The sequence below is a fragment of the Melospiza melodia genome, chromosome 2, assembly GCF_035770615.1.
Source record: "Melospiza melodia melodia isolate bMelMel2 chromosome 2, bMelMel2.pri, whole genome shotgun sequence".
NCBI classification, from domain to species: domain Eukaryota; kingdom Metazoa; phylum Chordata; class Aves; order Passeriformes; family Passerellidae; genus Melospiza; species Melospiza melodia.
Genome location: NC_086195.1, coordinates 62,050,257 through 62,068,803, shown reverse-complemented (window position 1 = coordinate 62,068,803; position 18,547 = coordinate 62,050,257). Strand labels below are relative to the sequence as shown.

The window sequence follows — 18,547 nt, the reverse complement described above, 5'->3', positions numbered from 1 at the left end:
CAATGCCTTTCTTTAAAATTAGGGCAGTTAAGATGCAAAAAGTCTTTTTCTTCTAAGTACATGGTTAATTTTCACGTGGAAAGTACAGCTGAAGAGTGAAATACTCCTGCTTCAAGAACTTTAAGATTTCAGCAGACCTCCTCTGACTCCTTTCCCTTGTGTTTTCTAGCAGCTTTATCCACTCGATGCCCCATCCGTCGCTTTCCTTCAGCTCGTCCATCGGGGTTTCTAGGGAATATTGCCGACGCCGGTCCTGGCCCGGCGGCGGGCGGGCGGGGCTCGCCGGGGCTCCGGGCCGCCTCCCGCCCGCCGCTCTCTTTCCTGCTGCCGCTGCCAGGAAGTTGGAGACGGGGTAGTCAGCCTGCGCGCTGCTCCGGCCGGCGCTGGGTACGGCTGGGCCGGCTTTCTCTGCGCGCAGGGCACCCTGCCTCGGGGATGTAGCGGCCCGCGGAGCCATGCGCGGCCCGGCGCTGCCCCGCTCCTCGCTGGGGACGGTAAGGCACGGCGGGGGCTTCGCCGCTCCCGGCGCAGCGGGGCCGAGCGCCGGCGGGACACCGCCTCGCCCGGCGACGCCTCCGGTCCCGGCGATCTGCAGCTCGCCGCGGGTCCGCCGAGCGGTGTCCGCCGTCGAGCCTTCGGGCCCGGGCTCTCTTCCACTCTCCCGGCCGCCGTCGGGCTCCCGATCGCTGCCGCTCTGCGCCCAGCCCGCTTTCTGCTCGCCCTCTCCGGGGTGCTGGGGCTCTCCTCTCGGCAGCCCCATGCCGGGGCGGCCGGCGGCGGGAGAAGGCTCGGGGAGTCTGCGGCAGGGCGAGGCGGGCGGTCGTCGTCGCAGGGGAGGCTGGTGCCGGCGCTAGAGCGGCAGGAGCGGCGGTAGCGGGACCGGGAGCGCAGCCGCGCCATCCGCCGGGTGCCCGCGGGGCAGCGGCACCGCCGGGATCGCCGCCTCCCGCCCTCCGCTGGGCACCGAGTTCTCTGGCGCCGTTCCCGGGATTTATCCCTGACTCAGGGAGAAGGCGTCTGGGCTTACAGGAACGGCGGCGGATTCCCCGAAGCCCGCGGCGCGGCCGTTAACGCGCGGGGGGTCCGGGCGGCGGAGCTCGCCGGGACACCGAGCGCCGGGCCGGGATCGGAGCCGCCCGAGCCGGGACACCGAGCGCCGGGCCGGGATCGGAGCCGCCCGAGCCGGGACACCGAGCGCCGGGCCGGGATCGGAGCCGCTCCGCTCCGGGACACCGAGCGCCCGGCCGGGATCGGAGCCGCTCCGCTCCGGGACACCGAGCGCCGGGCCGGGATCGGAGCCGCTCCGCTCCCTCGGTCGCTGTGCGGGGACCGGCGATGAGCCGCCCCCGCTTTGCTGCGCAGCCGGGCGCACACAAATGCCACTCTGCGGGCGTCTGAACAAAGATTAGAGGGCTGTAGCTACGCCCCAAACCACGGGATTTGTATAAGAGCAAGTTCAGCTCTTCAGCTGGTAGATCTTCTTTAGGCTGCCCGGGCTTTGTAAGCTGCCTGTTGTGATTTTGCGGGCGAAAAAGTTTTAAAAGATATCGGAGAGTTTTATGAATAGCCTGATTGCCAGACGTGAATGGCTATCGAGTATCAGCGGATGTGTGCTAAAGCTGGGACAGCGGAGTGGTGTCACTCGGCATCATGACATGGCTATAAATTCTGCTGTAGAAGTTACGAGGTCAAACTGTTGTCCTTAAACACTTGAACATCCTGGTAATGCGTGCTTGCACTTGGCTGCGCTGGCCTTGTAATGTTGGCGTAGTTGTTAATTTGTGGTCAGAAAGTTGCAATGCGGGCAAAGTTACCTTCCAGAAGGGTTTGGATTTGGTCTTGGGGGTTTTTTACCGCTTAAAGTTTGGAAACCCTCGTAGTAGACTTAAAGCTAGCAGTGGCAGGACAACACAGCTCAAACTGGAGAGAAGGAATGCCTTGACTCTAGTTGTGCATCACTTACCACCTTGGGACCTTGGTAGGACACACAAACTTATGGACTTATGTTGACTTATGGACAGATTGCAAAGCAGATAGCAAACCTGAAAAGTGTATTTCTGGCTTAAGAATAGAGGTGCACATGTTTTGGTGCAAATTGGTACTATATGTGATATTATTCATTCAGTTGGCAAAAAGAGAAAGATCTGTTGGATTCCCCAAAATCATTATATTATCTTCAGTTAAATAAGGCACTGGAGGAAGTGTCCTTCAGTGGGATTTCTTTTTGAAGATGTTTCTCCCTTCCTATTTGCATGTCATTTCAAGTTGTCAATAGCACTCTACTCCCTACAGATAACGTTTATCTTTTCAATTAAATCATATTCTCTTTTTTTCCCCCCCAGAGTTTCAAGTCTCACTCTGTTGCATGCCCATCCACTGTCATTTACATTGCATATCATCCTGTTTGCCCTCATAGCCCTTCTTGGTCCCCTAATGCCTCCCTTCTACTCTTCTGATTCTTGTATGTTTCCTGTGATTCTTCAAAATTTCCTGTAGCCTGTTTCCATGTATTCACTCTTTCTGCCTGTCCTTAAATTAATTTTCAGGTGCTCTGTGTTTTCCCTATGCACTCCTAACTTTTACAGTGGACAAAATTGCATCTGTCTTCACTGAGGCCAGGGTGTTTTCTGTCTCATTAAAAAATATAATTGAAGTTTCATTTATTAAAGAAAATTCTGTTTTATGAAGAAAAAAGACAAAATAGCCATAAGGGTACTTCTGGCACTGATTTATTTTCAAAGTAAAGGGAGAAACTGCCATTTTGAAGTTAGAAGCTACATTATATAAAAATTGAAAACCAGGCCACCAAGTGCATTGTAAGAAAGAGCTGTTGGGCCACCAGCCTGTTTCCAGTAGTGACCAGTCACAGGTGTCTGCCAAGGGATTTGGAGCAGGGCAAGTGTACAGCAATGAAAAATAAGAATACTTTCCTGGCTTCCAGGGGGCTGGGACTGTAGGAATTTCCAAGCTGAAATGGCGTCTTCATATTTTGCATCCCTGAGTGTGGCTTTTTGTTTTTCCTTCTCCCATGGGTGTGGTGATAAATTTTGGAACCAGGACAGGTTTCTGGCAGAGCCAGCAGTCTGTCATGGAGGCCCACACCTCAGCTACATGTTGGCTGTAAAAGTACCTCCCTGTGTTGGTTTTGAACCTCTCTGCTGCTTGTCTTATGTGATGCCTCTTAGTTCTTGTACTGGAGGAGACAGAGAACACTCATCCCAGTTCATCTTCTCTTTGGCATTCGTGGCTTTGAGCCTGCTACAGGATCCTTGGCTCAGGTGTCTCTTTTATGGACTGGTATATTTTATCTTTCCCTTTGTGGCAGTCAGTTTGTACCAATGGTGGTCCTTTTTACTTTTCTTTGTATTATATCTGAGTTAATTTATATTCTTAAGACTGGGGACCAGAACTACAGTCAAATTCAATCCTTTATATATTGTCATAACAACACTCTTGGTTTTGCTCTCGCATCCTTTCCTAATAATTCATAGCATTTGATTGCATTTCTCATTGTTTTCAACAAGATTAATTGAACTTTAACTGCATATTAATCTAGTTTCAATTTCTATTTTTAGGACTGACTGTTTCTAGCCAAATTAAATGTTTATATTAGGGTCTGTGCTAAGTACACTTACGTGGCAGTTTTTGTTCTCACAAGTAACCAGCACTGTCAGTCTGGATGCCTTTCCCTTTTCATTAAGTAATCAATTTTCTGCATTAGCAGTATTATTTGTGGTAAACCCAGTGTTGTCACTTTGCTCCTTCTTGCCCATTTTCTTTAGTCATCACAAAGAGGCTTTGTTTGTATTTGGGGCAGATGCCTCATGTCCTCTTCAGTAATCCCTGGATAGCTGAGTGCTTCCTTCGCTAACACATATCCTTGTGTTGTGCTCTTAGGAACCTGACGGTGGAAAGCACATCTCAAACAATGTCACAACATTTTCCTGTTAAACCAAACAGGAATATATCTGTTCCAATGAGTAAGACTCAGCATTTGACAATCACCTGACTTAGAAGTTCACCTAGTGAGTCACTGGCAAGGGGCATGAGCAGGTCTGTGGCACAGCATGGGCCAGGGGCCCAGGGCTCATGCCCAGCTGAAAATCATTTCAGGATGGAAAAGTAAGGATCCCCTGAGCCTTCCCCTGGCTCCTGCTCCATCAGTGCTCTGATGTGAGGCCGTACAGCAGCACAGTGGAACTCAGCCCTGAGCACGGGCAGGCCAAGTGCTGGGTGTTGAGGGTCAGTGGACGTGGCACTCTGACACAGTGTCCACCACAGTGTCCTTGGAGGGAAAGCTTCCAAAGAAATTTTCTTATGGTTGTTATCGCCTTCTGACTTCTCCATTATTTTCTTAATCTTTACTAACATGAAATAAAGCCTTCTAACTTTATATACTTTATGATGTTTAATGATGTGAACTCCACAATCTTTATAGATAATCACAGTTTTCTTTTGATTTTTATGTTAAGATTTCTAAGGCCTTTCTTCATTGTATCAAAGCTATTACTAGTCTCCTGAATTTAGACAAGGCCTGAAATACAATATTATTTCATCTGATCTTCATAAAATGAGGATTATTTATAATAGTATTTCTTGTAGCCTTCTTTTGTCCTTTCCAGCTTTTAGAGAGCAATGATGAAAGCTTCCTGTAAATGTTGCTTTCATGCACATTTCTCAATGTGTAAAGCAGAAGTTCTGGTTTCCCTTTCATCTTTGTATAGCAAACTAAAACAAATGCAAACCTCAAAGAGCTTTTGGAAATGGCTTAACCAGACAAAGAACATAAGAGTAAATCCTGTACTCTGAATTCTTTGGTAGCTCATTAGTCTGAGCAAGTACTGTTTTTTGCCCAAGCCTCCAAGCTGACTAATTTTTTATGACTCATTAAAAAGGCTGACAGATGATTTATGATGATGATTAAAGATGATTTATGTGTAGAATACTTGTGCATGGGGTGTGTATCATGCTGGATTCTTAAGCCAAGGTAACTTGCTGTTACAAAATATTTTGAGACACTCTAATAACTCATAATGCCTCTTATTTGCACGTAATTGATAATTAATTAGTTTAAAAATAGAATTTGCAAACTCGAAGCCTTTTTTGAGAGAAGTGGTTGATTGAGTTATTACAATGGAATCTTCGTGCAACTTGGTCCATGAGGATTAAGGATGACAAAATATATTTATATGAATAAAATACTGATTTCATTGATGATGATAATGCTGAGACTAAAAGACTTAATTCACAATTATTTACAACAGAGTACAGATAGTTATAACTAGTAGTATGGTGTACTGTTTTCTCAAGAAATATTGAAGCAACAGTATTAAAGATAGCAAAATGACCTGTGTGTCACTGTTCTGCTCCCTCCACCCTTGTGCAAATTGTAGTGGTGGAAGTAATTCGAGAATATTTGAGTGTGAAAATTGTGGAAAGGCTCCTAACTCCTGTCTCAGCTGTCAAAGCATTGCATAGAAGAACTTTTGGGCTTGTGCTGTCTTTTTTCATTGTAGGTGAAGTGCTGGGCAGTAAGTGCTGGTGTGAGGGCAGGGAAGGAACTGGGGTTGCCTTATGTGTGAGGAAATGTGCAGCTGTCATCCAGAGGGGGGGTGGAATGTTTTAAGGAAGCAGTGTTCTGCCGTATTTTGGTTATTCCTGCAGTAGTTTCAGAAGTAAACCCTAGAGTTTCTGCTGACTCTGTTTTCCCTGGTAGTCCCTGCTGACTGAAAAGGCGGAGTAGGTGTGAATCAGTGGTGTGCATCACACGTGGTTTGAATTACCACTTGGCTTAGGTAATACACATTATCTCTGTGAAATTGCTTAGTGGGTGCTGGTTTTTTTGATCCTGGCAAGTGGTGTGTGTTGTACACCTAACAATGGATATTCAGCTTGTTTCACTTGCAGAAGACTTCTAAACTTTGCCTGGCAAACTCTTATCAATGACTTGAGGCTTCAGAGCTAAATCTGGCTGGCGACTGATCACCAGCAGTGTTTCTCAGGGCTCAATTCTAGGGTCAGTTCTGTTCAATGTATTTATTCTAGATAAATTGGAGTATTGAGCAATCATTATTGGAATGAAATTGAGCAAGTCCAGATGCTGGATCCTGAATGTGGGGACAGGGTTACTTCTGGGCACAAATACAACCTGTGACAGGAGTGTCTGCAGAGCGCCCTGCAGGGAGGGCCCTGGGGGTGCTGGGGGCAGCAGCAGCTCAGTGAGAGCCAGCAGGGCATAGCCCAGAGGGCAGGAACCGTGTCCTGGGGGCATCAAACACAGAGCACAGCCGGGCAGAGGGGGATCATCCATCACCCTCCGTGCTCAGCGCTGCTGCGGCCTCACCCGCAGTGCTGGGAGCAGTTGGGAGCCTCACAAATTAAGGATTTTGGCACATTTCCTTGAATGTGTCCAGAGGAGGGGAGCTGCAAAAGAATTTTTAAAAATCAGGCTCTCATTTCCATCAGACAGATTTGTTGGTAGAAATCAACTGTGTCCCATGGTAGCTTAAGCCAGGTGCCTCAAAAGAGGGATCCCCAACAAAGAAATTCCTGGGCAATATCACCCTTATGATCTAAACTCCCTATCCCTCAAGCAACAATCTGGATCAAAAAGCATTATTATATGGTCTTCTTGCTCTTCATTGGGTCACTCTTTCACTACCAAGTGGTTGCTGTGTGGTCATGTTCATATCCTCTTAGATTGGTTTTGCTGAGGATTTTGATCAGTTCTGTAGTCCATCAGTTCTGTAATATGGTTGTTACAGTTCATATACCATGAGTTATGTGCCTTCCAACTGAAACAGAACAGACTGTTCTAATTTCATGTATTACCTGAATTTGATGAAGCTGTTCATTGGTATAAATCAGTGTATTGCTGAATGCCTTGGGGAGCTGCTTAAGATGGAGGTGTTTTGGTGGTTTTTTTCCATCATGTGAATGATTTTGCTGGATGGCCGAGTCATTGGGATGTGAGTCACTCCTGGCCTGTGACATTCTGTTCTTCAAATTGTGTTCAGTACCATCTTAACTCTGCTTTGATGACACTTACAGACATGTTTTCACTTAATCTGAAAAATTAAAACCACTTCTGTTTTCTTTTGTCTTTGAAGGTGTATCTGACCAATTTTCTCTGTATTTTTAGCTTAATCTTTCATGCTTTTATCTTCTTTCTATTGATGACTTGTGTGACTTATGGAGTGACTGTTTATGTTTTCGTATCAAGGGATTAATCACTAGCTAGAGAATCAGAATGTTTTTTATTGTTACTGTGTGTCAGACCATCTGTGTGAAGGATCTTCTATCTGTTTTCCTGCAAGCAATAAATCTTGTAATGTCAGCTGCTGAAACAATTTTTAGTTCTGCTGAGGAGTTGTTGGAGTGCTTACAATTATTCTGTGGTCAACTAATGAAGTCTGAAATGATATCTATTTAAATATGTGGTTCTCTTTTTTCCGGTTCACCATTTTAGCATCTGGTCTATTGAATGTGTCAGAACTCTCCAAAAAACAATGTTTTAGCTCTGTCAAAGTTGCAAACTCCATCGTTCTTGAGGTTTTAAGTTGCTTTTGGGTGTGTACCTTTCTCCCCCAAGGCTTTAATTCTGAAAGAGAAACATAACAGTGCAGGGCTGTCATAACCATTTCATTCTATGTATCTTTTGGTAAGCTTGCTACCACAAAATTGGTATCATGACTGTGGTTTACCCTTATTGGTTTACTTTGCTTTTGCTCTAAGTCTCCCAGCTGAAAAAGCAAAAAAAGGAAAAAAAAAGAATTCTGAAGATGTGCTTGTAATGCTGGACATCTTCAAAACAAAACAGTTTCAAAAAAACAAGCTGGGAAAACATTACAATTGCAGGGAAGGTAGTATAGTAAAACTTTGTGTGAGATTATATTGGCAGGGCGGTGTTTATTTGCAAAAGTTATTAGTTGATTTTCATCATTCACTTGATCTGATGTACAGAGTTCATTGGTACATCTGTACCATACTCAGAAGCATCAACACATGGATGTCCAGTGTGGCCAGGATCACTTGTGTGCAAAGAGGATGACCAGGGATGCAAGTTGTCAAGGCTTCATCATGCTGCTGGACTTCTTCATGGTACCATAAAGTAGTTTTTCAACAAATCTTTCATATTCTTCAGGAGTCATTGGTTGGCATGGGATAGGTCCTTGCTGTAGAAACTTGCTGACTTCAGGTTTCATATATTTTGGACCATGTTTTGACCTGGTTTTGTTTTGTTGGGAATTTTTAAACCTTTTTATTGTTGTATGTTTTTTTTTTTTTTTTTATCTGAATGTTTGAAATGCATGCCTGAGGTCTGTTTTTCTATTGGGCCAAGAAGCAAAGGGGTTGTGTCTGCAATACACTGCAATCTCATTACCATCCTTCTGGTAGAGGATCTTTTGCTGATGAGTCATTTATGCTGTCCTCTTACCAGAGGGGAGGCCTTTTGGCCATTACATAAACAGTATATTTCTCAATTTCAGTGCTGGGAACAGTGTCCTGCAAACAGTGTCCAGGGAACAGCATCCTTCATTATTGGTGCAGCTGTGCTTGTAACCCCTGGTTCATGTGTGTGTGGGTGTACAGTCACCCTCTCTTACAGTCATGTGGCAGTCATGCCAATCCTAACATTTCTGTTAAGATAGGCATGATAACAGTAACTTTCAAGTGGAAAAATAGAAATCAAATCTTAACAGAGTTAAAAAAAGAAGAAGCTGCTCATTTTTGTGTTGAATTGTACGGGCTGATTGTTAACAGCTGCAGTTTAAGAGGAAGAATGTACATTTGACACAGGGAGAAATCAAAAACCTAATTTTCCCATGTTACTAGGTCTGGCTTGCTCAGGAGGCGTTTTGTAAGATTTCCTGTACTTAGTAGGCAGTGCCATCCTCTTTTGCCATCTTATTCCAAACTTCCCATCTTGTGTATTTATTCAGTGGAACTGCAAGTACTGGATGCATTCTTCTCTGTGGAACTGTTTCTACATGGACAGCTTTACTGCCTTCCTTAATAAAAACATTTCTTTGCTCTTGTGTAACTTCTATGCAAGCTGCAGCATTTTCAAGGCATTCCATGTATAAAATGCACATCATGAAAAATATTTGTTTTATATACAACCAGTTTACCATAGAGGCCATTGAACGGTATATTAATATCACAGATGGCAGGCATTGGTTTGTTGGGGTTTATTTTTGTAGATCATCTCCCCACATATATTTGCCAGTGGAGGGTCCCATTACCAGAATTAACCAAGTAAGCTGAACTCATGATATGATGTAATTCTAAGTGCTGAAATCAGAGGTGCAGTGTGCAGCAGGATATAATGTTTTCTCACCTTGTTTCTCTCTTCTCCCTCCCTCCCTCCCTCCCTCCCTCCCTCTCTATTTACAGGTTATTCTAATATTTGTCTGTGTGCTGACAAAGGAATCTGTAGAAATTACTCCAGTGGCATATAGAGTGCAAGTCCGTCGGGTGGCTTTGGATGGAAGAGACCCCTCTAACCCCTTGAGGAGAGAAAAGAAACAGATGCACTGTCAACTGGGACAATACCTACACCCCAGAAAGACCCACTGCTGCATGAGGTGTCATGCAGGTACACTAAATAAATGCAGTAGTAGTGACTTTCACCTGGGAGGCATTTCCCGGTCCTGCACTCTCGAACTGTCTCTTTCCTACAGCAAATCAGCTCTCCCTTCGCTTGGTACCTATCCCTACCCAGATAAATTCTTATTTCTTTTATTTATTCTTATTCCTTTTCTCCTCTTATGGGCTGTCAGTGTCATTCACACTGGTGAGGGGAAGCATACTTGGTCCTTATGGCATCAACTCCAGGGTTTCTTTGAGGAGCCAGTGACTCCTGTCCTCCCTAAGACACTGCATTTGCCTTCCTCTCAGAGCTCTGCTAAGTGATTTTCTTGCAGGTACCTACAAGGCAAAAGACTGTGAAGGGCCTGACCAGGCAACTGTCTGTCTCCCATGTGCCAATGGCACATTCACAGCTGTTGATAACACCATGTCTAAGTGCTTCCAGTGCAAACGCTGCCGTACAGGTGAGGCACTGCCAGATCTGCAGGATCTGAGGAAAATGGGGGTGGATGAGGGCTGGAGGGGATGGCAAGGCGGGCAAGGGAGCTTGGAAAAGTAAGCAGTTGAATGGGTAAGACAGTGTATGGGGATGGATTTGGGACAGCAGGGATAAGGTTTACCAAACTAGAACTGTCTGAGCTACAGTTTGCAGGCCTTTCTGGCCTTTTTCTGTGAAAATTAGGGGATAACAATACCTATGATCATGACAGTGCTCTCAGTTGAAGGTGGAGGCTGGAGTAATAATTTCTCCTTTCTTTCCTCAGCACTGCAGCAGATAGTAGAGACACCCTGCACCCCAAAGCAAGATACTGTCTGTGGCTGTCAGAAGAATCAGTATCAGGTTGATTCTGAGTCGGAATACTTCCAGTGCAGGAATTGCAGCTTGTGTGCCAATGGGATTATTACCAGCTGTGAGTATGGCATGGATATGGCTCCAGTGCAGATGTACTGTAGTAGGGTAGAATTTCCGATATGCTGCAGTGCCTTGCACGGGAAGGATGGTGGTTTTGGAACAACTCTGGGGTTTGTCTGCCCTCTTTCCCCAGAAAGACTCCTGTTTTTTGCCTGCTCTGGCACCAATCCCTGTTTCCTATCATAGCTGCTTTCTTTTGTCCTTGAACTGTTTCTTGGTTTTAGCTGTTGTGAGGAGCTACTTTCTACTTAATTTTGGTGCCTCTGCCTTGTCTGTCCTGAAGCAAGATCTTTATGTTCTAGAAGCAAGATCTTTATGTTCTTTATGTTTTTGCCTTCCTTGTTTGTTTTTCTCCTGATGCTCACTGCATTTTCCCTACCAACTGCTAGAAGCACTTTGAGTATGATGGACGAAAATACCTCTGGCCCTGGTGCCCAGCTGAACTGCTTGTCTGAACTGAACTAATTGCTCAGCAACCACAGTGTTCTAAAGTAAAGAGCTGCTAGTAATGCTGAACTATACCCAGTGGAACTGGGCATTACCTTGGGATGATGCCAGTGTCTGGGAGAAGTACTTGTGTTAGCTGTCCCAAAGTCAGGAATCAGAGATCTTAACAAACACTGCTGTCTGTAGTCTAATTCTTTCCATGTCCCTTAAATGTCTTCTTTTGATGTGAGGATTGAGAAAGCATGAGTCACTATTGGATGCAACGTGAACTGACTTTATTTCCTTGATTAGCTCTTTTATAAGGTTGCACCAGTGGATCTGACTGTGCAGCCAAACAAGACATCACACATCCGTGCCCATTCACACCCTGACTGGTCTTCCAAATCTGCATGTACATACATTCCTTAGGGGCTGTCTCCAGTCCAAGGACACACACTCCCCTCTCAACATCTTATTCAGCTGCTCATGATCTGTATCAAAGATACAATTATAATTAATTTAGTCATTGTTCTTTAATTGTCTAGCAGGCCCATGCTTCCAGTGCAGCTGCTGCCACATCCTACCTTGTGTTAAAGCTATCCTGTCTTCTTTGCGCACTGTGCTGCTCCTGATCCCTTTTCCATCTCTTACCCTGCCCAGTGTGAGGCTTGCTGTTTCACTGGTGAATGTGTTCCCTCTAGTGTTCAATGATCTTGTCACACTTTCCATGCTTAAGCTTCTCCTCAAGGGTCGTGATTGCACACTGTCCTTGAGCAGCTTCCTTCCCTCTTGGCTGATGTAGAACTGTTTCAGTCCCCTCCCTCACTCATAACAGAATGCATACTCCTTGTTCTAGTACGTTTTCCCCTTCTCTCGTGCAATTTGATGTCCTTCCATCACTGCTCTTGCCTGCTCCTCCCCACACCTGTTTTATTCAGGCTCTCTCCTGTGCCTTGCTTAGAAGTGAGAGTTCTTTCATTTCTTACCCCTTCCACTCACGGCATCAGAAGAATGCTTATGCGTCCCATGACTTGTAATGATTTCTCCCTGCCCTGAACTGACTTCCTCACCAGTCCCAGCTGCTCAGGGACCACTTCTCCCTCATCTTGGCCTGACTAATGTGGTTTCCCCTTCCTGTCATGCTTGAACTTGGGTGACTTTTACTGCTTTTTGCGCATTACACTAATTTCAGCTGCTCTGTAATTATAGTCCCTTTCCAAGCCTCTACAGGGGTGCCCACCTTCAGGACAGAGGCACTCTTATTTTTATTACTTTTATCCTCCCTCAACTCTGTTTTTATATATAGATCAATTCCTTTATCTCTTCTTCAGTAGCAGTTTTCAGTAGCAGGCTTAAAAAAAGGATAATCTTTCATCCATTTTGAAGCTGATTTTTTCCCCTTTGTTTTCTTCTTTGTCCATATTATGGCAACAGTTTCTGATTTTTTTTTCCTCTACAGGTTCAAAGAACAAAGATGCAATTTGCAGGTGTAAGCCTCAATTCTTCCTGTCACGTAGTAATATTTGCAAGCCTTGCAACAGGTGAGCTTTTTTACTCTGTATGCCCCACCACTGAGTAGGAAGGACAGCAGGAGCTTCATGGGGGGAGGAAATTCTTCTCATGACACTTTCTATCTAGGCATAACTTTACAATATTCTAATTGCCTTTCTGAGGCAAGTAGGTCTTCACCCCCAGTCTCCTCCATGTGGGCATTAGCCCACTAAGAGCCCAAAGTCACTAGTCACACTGCATTGCTCTGCTTTGCAGGCTCATCTTGACTTGTCTGTTAATTAGGGAGGTTGGAAATGGCCAGAGTTTCATTGCACATGTGCTCACCTCTCTGATTTGCCCCTTCAGCTGCACTGGAGAAGACTGCTTGCTGTGTCCCAGCCCAGTCACTACCTCACCGACTTCATCTGGGCTGAGTGAGTGCTCAGGGGACTGAAGGGCACTGGAATCTTTTCATTGTGGGGTGTTGTTTTCTTAATGCCTTTTGTAAAGGGTTCTATTTTCCACTTTGTCAAACCTTTATCCTTTTTCTCCCTACCATTTGCAAATCTCCACTTGCTGTTCTTCCTCTAGCACTTACCTCCTCTTTTCTTACTCACTCATGCATTTGCTCTCTTCCTTTTGTCCAGATGGAAACCTTGTACTTGGCACCCTTGTTGCAATATTTGGAGTTATCTTCGTCCTCTGCATTGCATGTAAAGTAGGGAAGCTGGTCCAGAAACGTAAGACAGGGCCTTTCTGCTCCTGTGGTGAGTACAGTGGCATGAGCAGTGATATTGGCTGGGATAGACACTGATTTCTGTGTGCTTTTGAGTGTGAGGGACAAAGTGGGATCCCCTGACTCTGCTCTGCTGCAAGGCCAGAGTAGCACAAGAATTAAATAGCCGTTATTGCAGTTCTGCATCCAGGCCTGTAGCTATGACTGGATGTACACTTGAGCTTATTTCTGGGATGTTTATTTTGCTATAAAACATTTTTGAGGGCAGGATTGTGAGTAGCTGCTTTCCAGTTTTTTCTGGGACAAGAGGAAGTGAAAATAATTTCTACTTTCTTTTTTTTTTCTTTCTTTGAAGTTTCTTTGCCACTGACAACCAAGGAGCCAGTATCAGAGGTGAGCAAGATGATGAGTATATATATATATAGTTTACCTTCCACTTTTAAATATGTTACCCTGGGATCTGGAGTAATATTTTTCCCCATGGGCTGTTTTCAGGCATTGTATTTTCAAGTGAGCTGAGTAATAGGGCTGTCTAACTCAGAAGTCTTCTCCTGTAGAAGGTGGAGCCAGTAACACTTTACTTCCCCTCTTCTAGAGGATGCTTTTCAAACTCCTGGCTTTTTTTTTTTCCTGGATGCATTTTGTTCAGGTAGTTGATCCTTAATCCCCTTTTCTCTCTATGTACCCCAGGCTTGGAGGATTTAATTAATTTTATTTCACTTCAGATCTTGACTCCACAAGCCTCTCAGTGCTGCTTCACAGTATTCTCTGAGGTCCAAGGTAACTCTGCAAATAAGAGTGCCCAGGCAGCAGCTGAGGTGGGGTTTCCACAGCCTTACAGAGGAGGCTGATGGGAAAGATGGCATGTGGAGCTTCTAGAATGGTGGTGATTTTGGGTACCAGCCTTACTTGATTTTGTAAAGAAATACTATTTCCTGGACTACTGTTTTATGGTGCCAAAAGAAAGTTAAACTCTTTGGGTTCTGCTGGAAAGAAATGTTTGGTGTCCTCTGCTGAAACAAGGCATGTAGGAAGGATTAAAATCTCAACACCCACTCCTCATCTATCTTGGATAAATCTTAGTATATAAAGTTAGTGGCTGCTTCCAGGAGACAGGTGTATTGTGCTGCCGTGGGTAATTCTGGACTATGTAATGTGTCTTTCAGGTTGAGGAAAAAAATGAAATTTCCACCCTTCGTCCTGAGTCCCAGAAGGAAAAAGAATTGCCATTAAATACAACCCAGAGTTCACCAGACTGTGTCAGATCTGCCAGGAAGACACAGCTTCCAGACAGTAAGTGAAACTCCTCCATCCTTCTCTCCTTCCCCAGTCAAATGGGAACGTAATTATGCAGATGCAGCTAGGAGTATGCTGGAGAGACCTTACCCAGTGTATGTGACCTGGATGTGTACCCATGCACAGCACAGTAGAAAGGCAGAAGCATGCCCAGAGCCTGTGAGTCTGTATATGCCAAATATACCAAATATCTGTGCAAGGCCTTTCTGTTGTCCCTTTTCCCTACCAGCAAAATGGATTGCCATATGTATTGACATGCTGTCAATATGGGCAGTGACCCAGAATAATTTTAATAATTTGCTCTTTTTCAAGAATGTATGGCAGAAAGGCCCTAAGAAAATGTGCTTGACTCTGCTCATAGCCTTATACAAGAGCATATGGAAACATTCCCATTATACTTTGAGAGACAAGAGCAAGTCTGGAGTCGGTGTGATTACTCTGGAGAACTGGAGAAGGCTTGAATAAGAGGGGGCAATGCAAGATGCCAGGGCAACCTCCAGCCCTGGGTTATCCCCATTGTCCTTGAGGTGGAAGAATCCTGCTTCTCAGGGTTTCCCTGTGTGTCCACAGCCCCTGCTGTTCTGTACACGGTGGTGGACCACGTGCCGCCGTCGCGGTGGAAGGAGTTTGTGCGGCGCCTGGGGCTCAGCGACTGCGACCTGGAGCGGATTGAGCTGGAGCACCGGCGCCTGCGGGACGCCCAGTACGAAATGCTCCGCCTCTGGAGGCTGCAGATGGGCCGTGCTGCCACCGTGGAGCACATCAGCCGTGTTCTCAACCACATGGAGCTCAGTGGCTGCAGTGAGGCTGTTCAAGAAGCTTTGCTCAACCAGAACTCTCCTCAGCCTTGCAGCCTCCGCAACCATCTTTAATCTATTTCTGCTTAGGCTGCCTTTGACCTTTAAGAGGGGATCATAGCTCTCTTTCTTTCCTCATATCTCCCCATCTTTGTAACACTTATCAGCTGGTTTTGTTGGAGACAGCAGCAGGTTATGCTGAGGTTTGCTTCTTAACCACCACATAGTTCAACCTTTAAGCCATGGCATACCTCTGCAACACCTCCTCTCCCAAGGAGGGGAAGCACCTCATCAAGGAAGTGGTGTGTGGAGTCTGAGCAAGATGCAAATAGGAGCTCTGAGTGACTTGATCATGGATCAGCTTCTATGGACAAGTTGTTGCTGAAGCAGGTGCTCCACACATCGTGTGGTGGGTAAACTTGTAGGGTGCTTTGGTTAGGCTGAGTACTCACTCACTTCTTGCAGATCTATTTTTCTGCGAGATCAACCAGTTGAAGTGGCTCATATTGCAGCCTTTTGATTGCTAAATCTGACTCAGAGGAAGTGGTAGGAGGATGTGCCTGTTTCTGGGAGCAGGAGAGGATTGCCCCCTCTCGGTGTCAACCAGTAGCAACTAGTTGGTATTGCTGTAGCAAAAGTCTCCTGGAGATTCAGAACTGGTTCTGTCTCTGTGAGAAACAGGAGGACATCATTCTTTCCGAACCATGTCCCTCAGGTTCCAGAGGAGTAAGAATTCCAAGCCATTGAGTCAGATGAGAGGGTTGGTGCTTTTTTCCTCAAGTTTTTTTTTTCTGTATCTAGAAATCATGTAAGTTAGCATTAACAAAACACCTGCCTGTGTGTTTGTCCAGGTGCAGGGTGGCAAGGAGTGTGTGCGCCTGCCTGGGTGAGGTGGCACCTCTGCATGGGCACGGGTAGCATGAGCACCTCTGCAAGTCTGTGCCTGCACACAGGCTGGTAGGCTTGTGTCTACCTGCTCACCTACATTGGATGATTCCGTGAATCTAACTGCACATGGGACTGTGTACGTGTCTGTATAGATGTTCTAGCAACTGTTGAATAACTGCACACTACTTCCTGGACTGTGATTGCTGCTTGGCTGTGGGAGCCATCCAGTACCATCTCCAGGCTCTCCCCATTGCTTCTCACCAGAATTACCCTGGGAGAACCAGATATGGAAAAAAAATCAACTAGCCTGCACCAGGTGCAGGTTGTCCACATGTTTGTAACATGGGTTTTTCAGTCTCTAATCCCTTGATCAGAGAGGACTTTCTATTGTAAATACACTAAATGTTCTGAATTAAAGTGAATATTTTTACCTCTGTTCTGGTTTTGCTCATATCAGCTTCTTTTCTGTGACTGTGGCTGAGGGGAGACGAAGGGGAATAACTTACAGAGGCATCAAGAGTAGATGGTTTGGTGGTCTTGTACATTTAAAAAAAAAACAAACTCAGGTTTTATGTACTTTGGTATGTAAAACTTAGCTGACCTCACATCACAAGAAACTAGCTGAGGGCAGGATTTAAATGGACTCCAGTTTCAGGTCTTCTCAGATATTCCAGAATATGAATGCCAGCACATTTAGAGTGACTTTTTAAGCAATATACAATGAATCATTTGGATTTGTATCTAGCTTTTTAAACTGGAAAAGATCTTTAAATAAAAGAATAATAATAGGTTATACTTTAATGTTAATCTTACATGTTTTTGTCTGAGGAACCAGAGCACCATGTTAAATAAGGAAGGACTTTTCTACTTGAAAGTTTCCTCCTTGAAACATGGAAGTTCCCGACCGTCAGTGACAAAGCCAGGAACTGACATCAGTCTTAATTCCCAGTTTGAGGCTTTGTTTTGCTATGCCTACATCCTATTTTAATTGAGGATGATATTGTTGCTTTTTTTATTTTTAATCAGAGGCAGTACAAAGCTCACTGTTGTGACAGTGGTCACAGGGGTTCTTGGATGAGGCAAGAGACGAGAATGTTGACTTTGTGTTCAGAAGGCTTGATTTATTATTTTATGATATATATATATATTACATTATAACTATACTAAAAAGAATAGAAGGAAAGGTTTCATCTTAAGGCTAGCTAAGAATAGAAAAGAATGAATAACAAAGATCTGTGGCTCAAACAGAGAGTCCAAGCTGTCTGGTCTGTGGTTGGCCATTAATTGTAAACATTCAAGATGGCCCAAACAAAAATCCACCTGATTCCTTCCACAGCAGCAGATAACCATTGTTTGCATTTTGTTTCTGAGGCCTCAGCTTCTCAGAAGGAGAAAAATCCCAAGAGAGGATTTTTAGTGAAAGGATGTCTGCGACACACTGTAATACACTTTTTCTTTCATAATTTATGTTCAACAAGCACAACAGGATGATAATTATTAGAAGTGAATGCTATATATTCAAAGTGCTTGAAGTGGGGAAATTTTTGGACATCTTTTCCAGGTGTGATGTCTAAGCCATGGGTTTTTTTCCCCCATCTCAAACTGTTCAGTACATCACTTAAAATCCACGTGTGGCAAATCTTGTGGCACAAGATAGGCCACAAGCAGCAAGCCCCAGGCCACTGCTGGGTTGCCAGTGGCTTTGTTGGTGTTCAGGAGTACACATAATCACAGACTATATGCAGGTGCTTAATTGAGGCACACAGGAACTAGGGGTATTAGCAACCCAAATCTAGCTCCGTGGTTTTGTTCAAAGTGCACATATTTGTACAATCTCACCTACAGCACTAATCACTGTAACAGCATAATCCATATTGCTTCTTTAGAGCTTATCCTGAGCTTGTATGAACATGTACGAATCTCACCTACAGGAGGTATCTTAGAAACTCTAAATACTGATCCCTGTTACTGTAAACATTCTAGCTGCTGTTATAAATAAGAAGCTTGACTAGGCCAATATTCAAGCAGCAATCAATTTATTATTTAATATGGTAAAGTAGGAGCAATACAGCGCTGGGTACAGTGGGGGAAGTTTTCCCTCCAACGGCACACTAATAGTTGAGGCTTACAGGTATTTATAGGGGTACTCATATCATAAGCTTTCTCAGCAGTTTCCATTCCCAATTTTTACATCACAACTCTACACGCTATTGTGATTTAGTTTTTCTCAGGATGTATCTCAAAAGGAGTACCCCAGATGGTGGGGGTCCGGTATCCGAAAAAAGGAAGACGAATCCCATCTGGTGAAGTCCAGCTCCCCAGATGTGTGTCAACCTTTAATTGCAGAGACTATAAATCTCATAACAGTGATGTCCAGCTTCCTGTGGTCACAACTATAAATCCTTGAGT

General features: G+C 44.8%; 1 protein-coding gene across 1 annotated transcript; it reads left to right on the top strand.

Moving 5' to 3' along the window:
* Positions 1-401: 401 nt before the first annotated feature.
* Positions 402-16,574, top strand: LOC134414193 (tumor necrosis factor receptor superfamily member 1A-like). Its single transcript, XM_063148417.1, has 10 exons — positions 402-494; positions 9,397-9,598; positions 9,927-10,055; positions 10,356-10,502; positions 12,390-12,471; positions 12,788-12,855; positions 13,069-13,188; positions 13,513-13,550; positions 14,324-14,450; positions 15,024-16,574. The coding sequence occupies exons 1-10, from the start codon at positions 456-458 to the stop codon at positions 15,323-15,325; spliced, it is 1,254 nt and encodes a 417-aa protein (XP_063004487.1). The 5' UTR covers positions 402-455; the 3' UTR covers positions 15,326-16,574.
* The last annotated feature ends 1,973 nt before the right edge of the window (positions 16,575-18,547 follow it).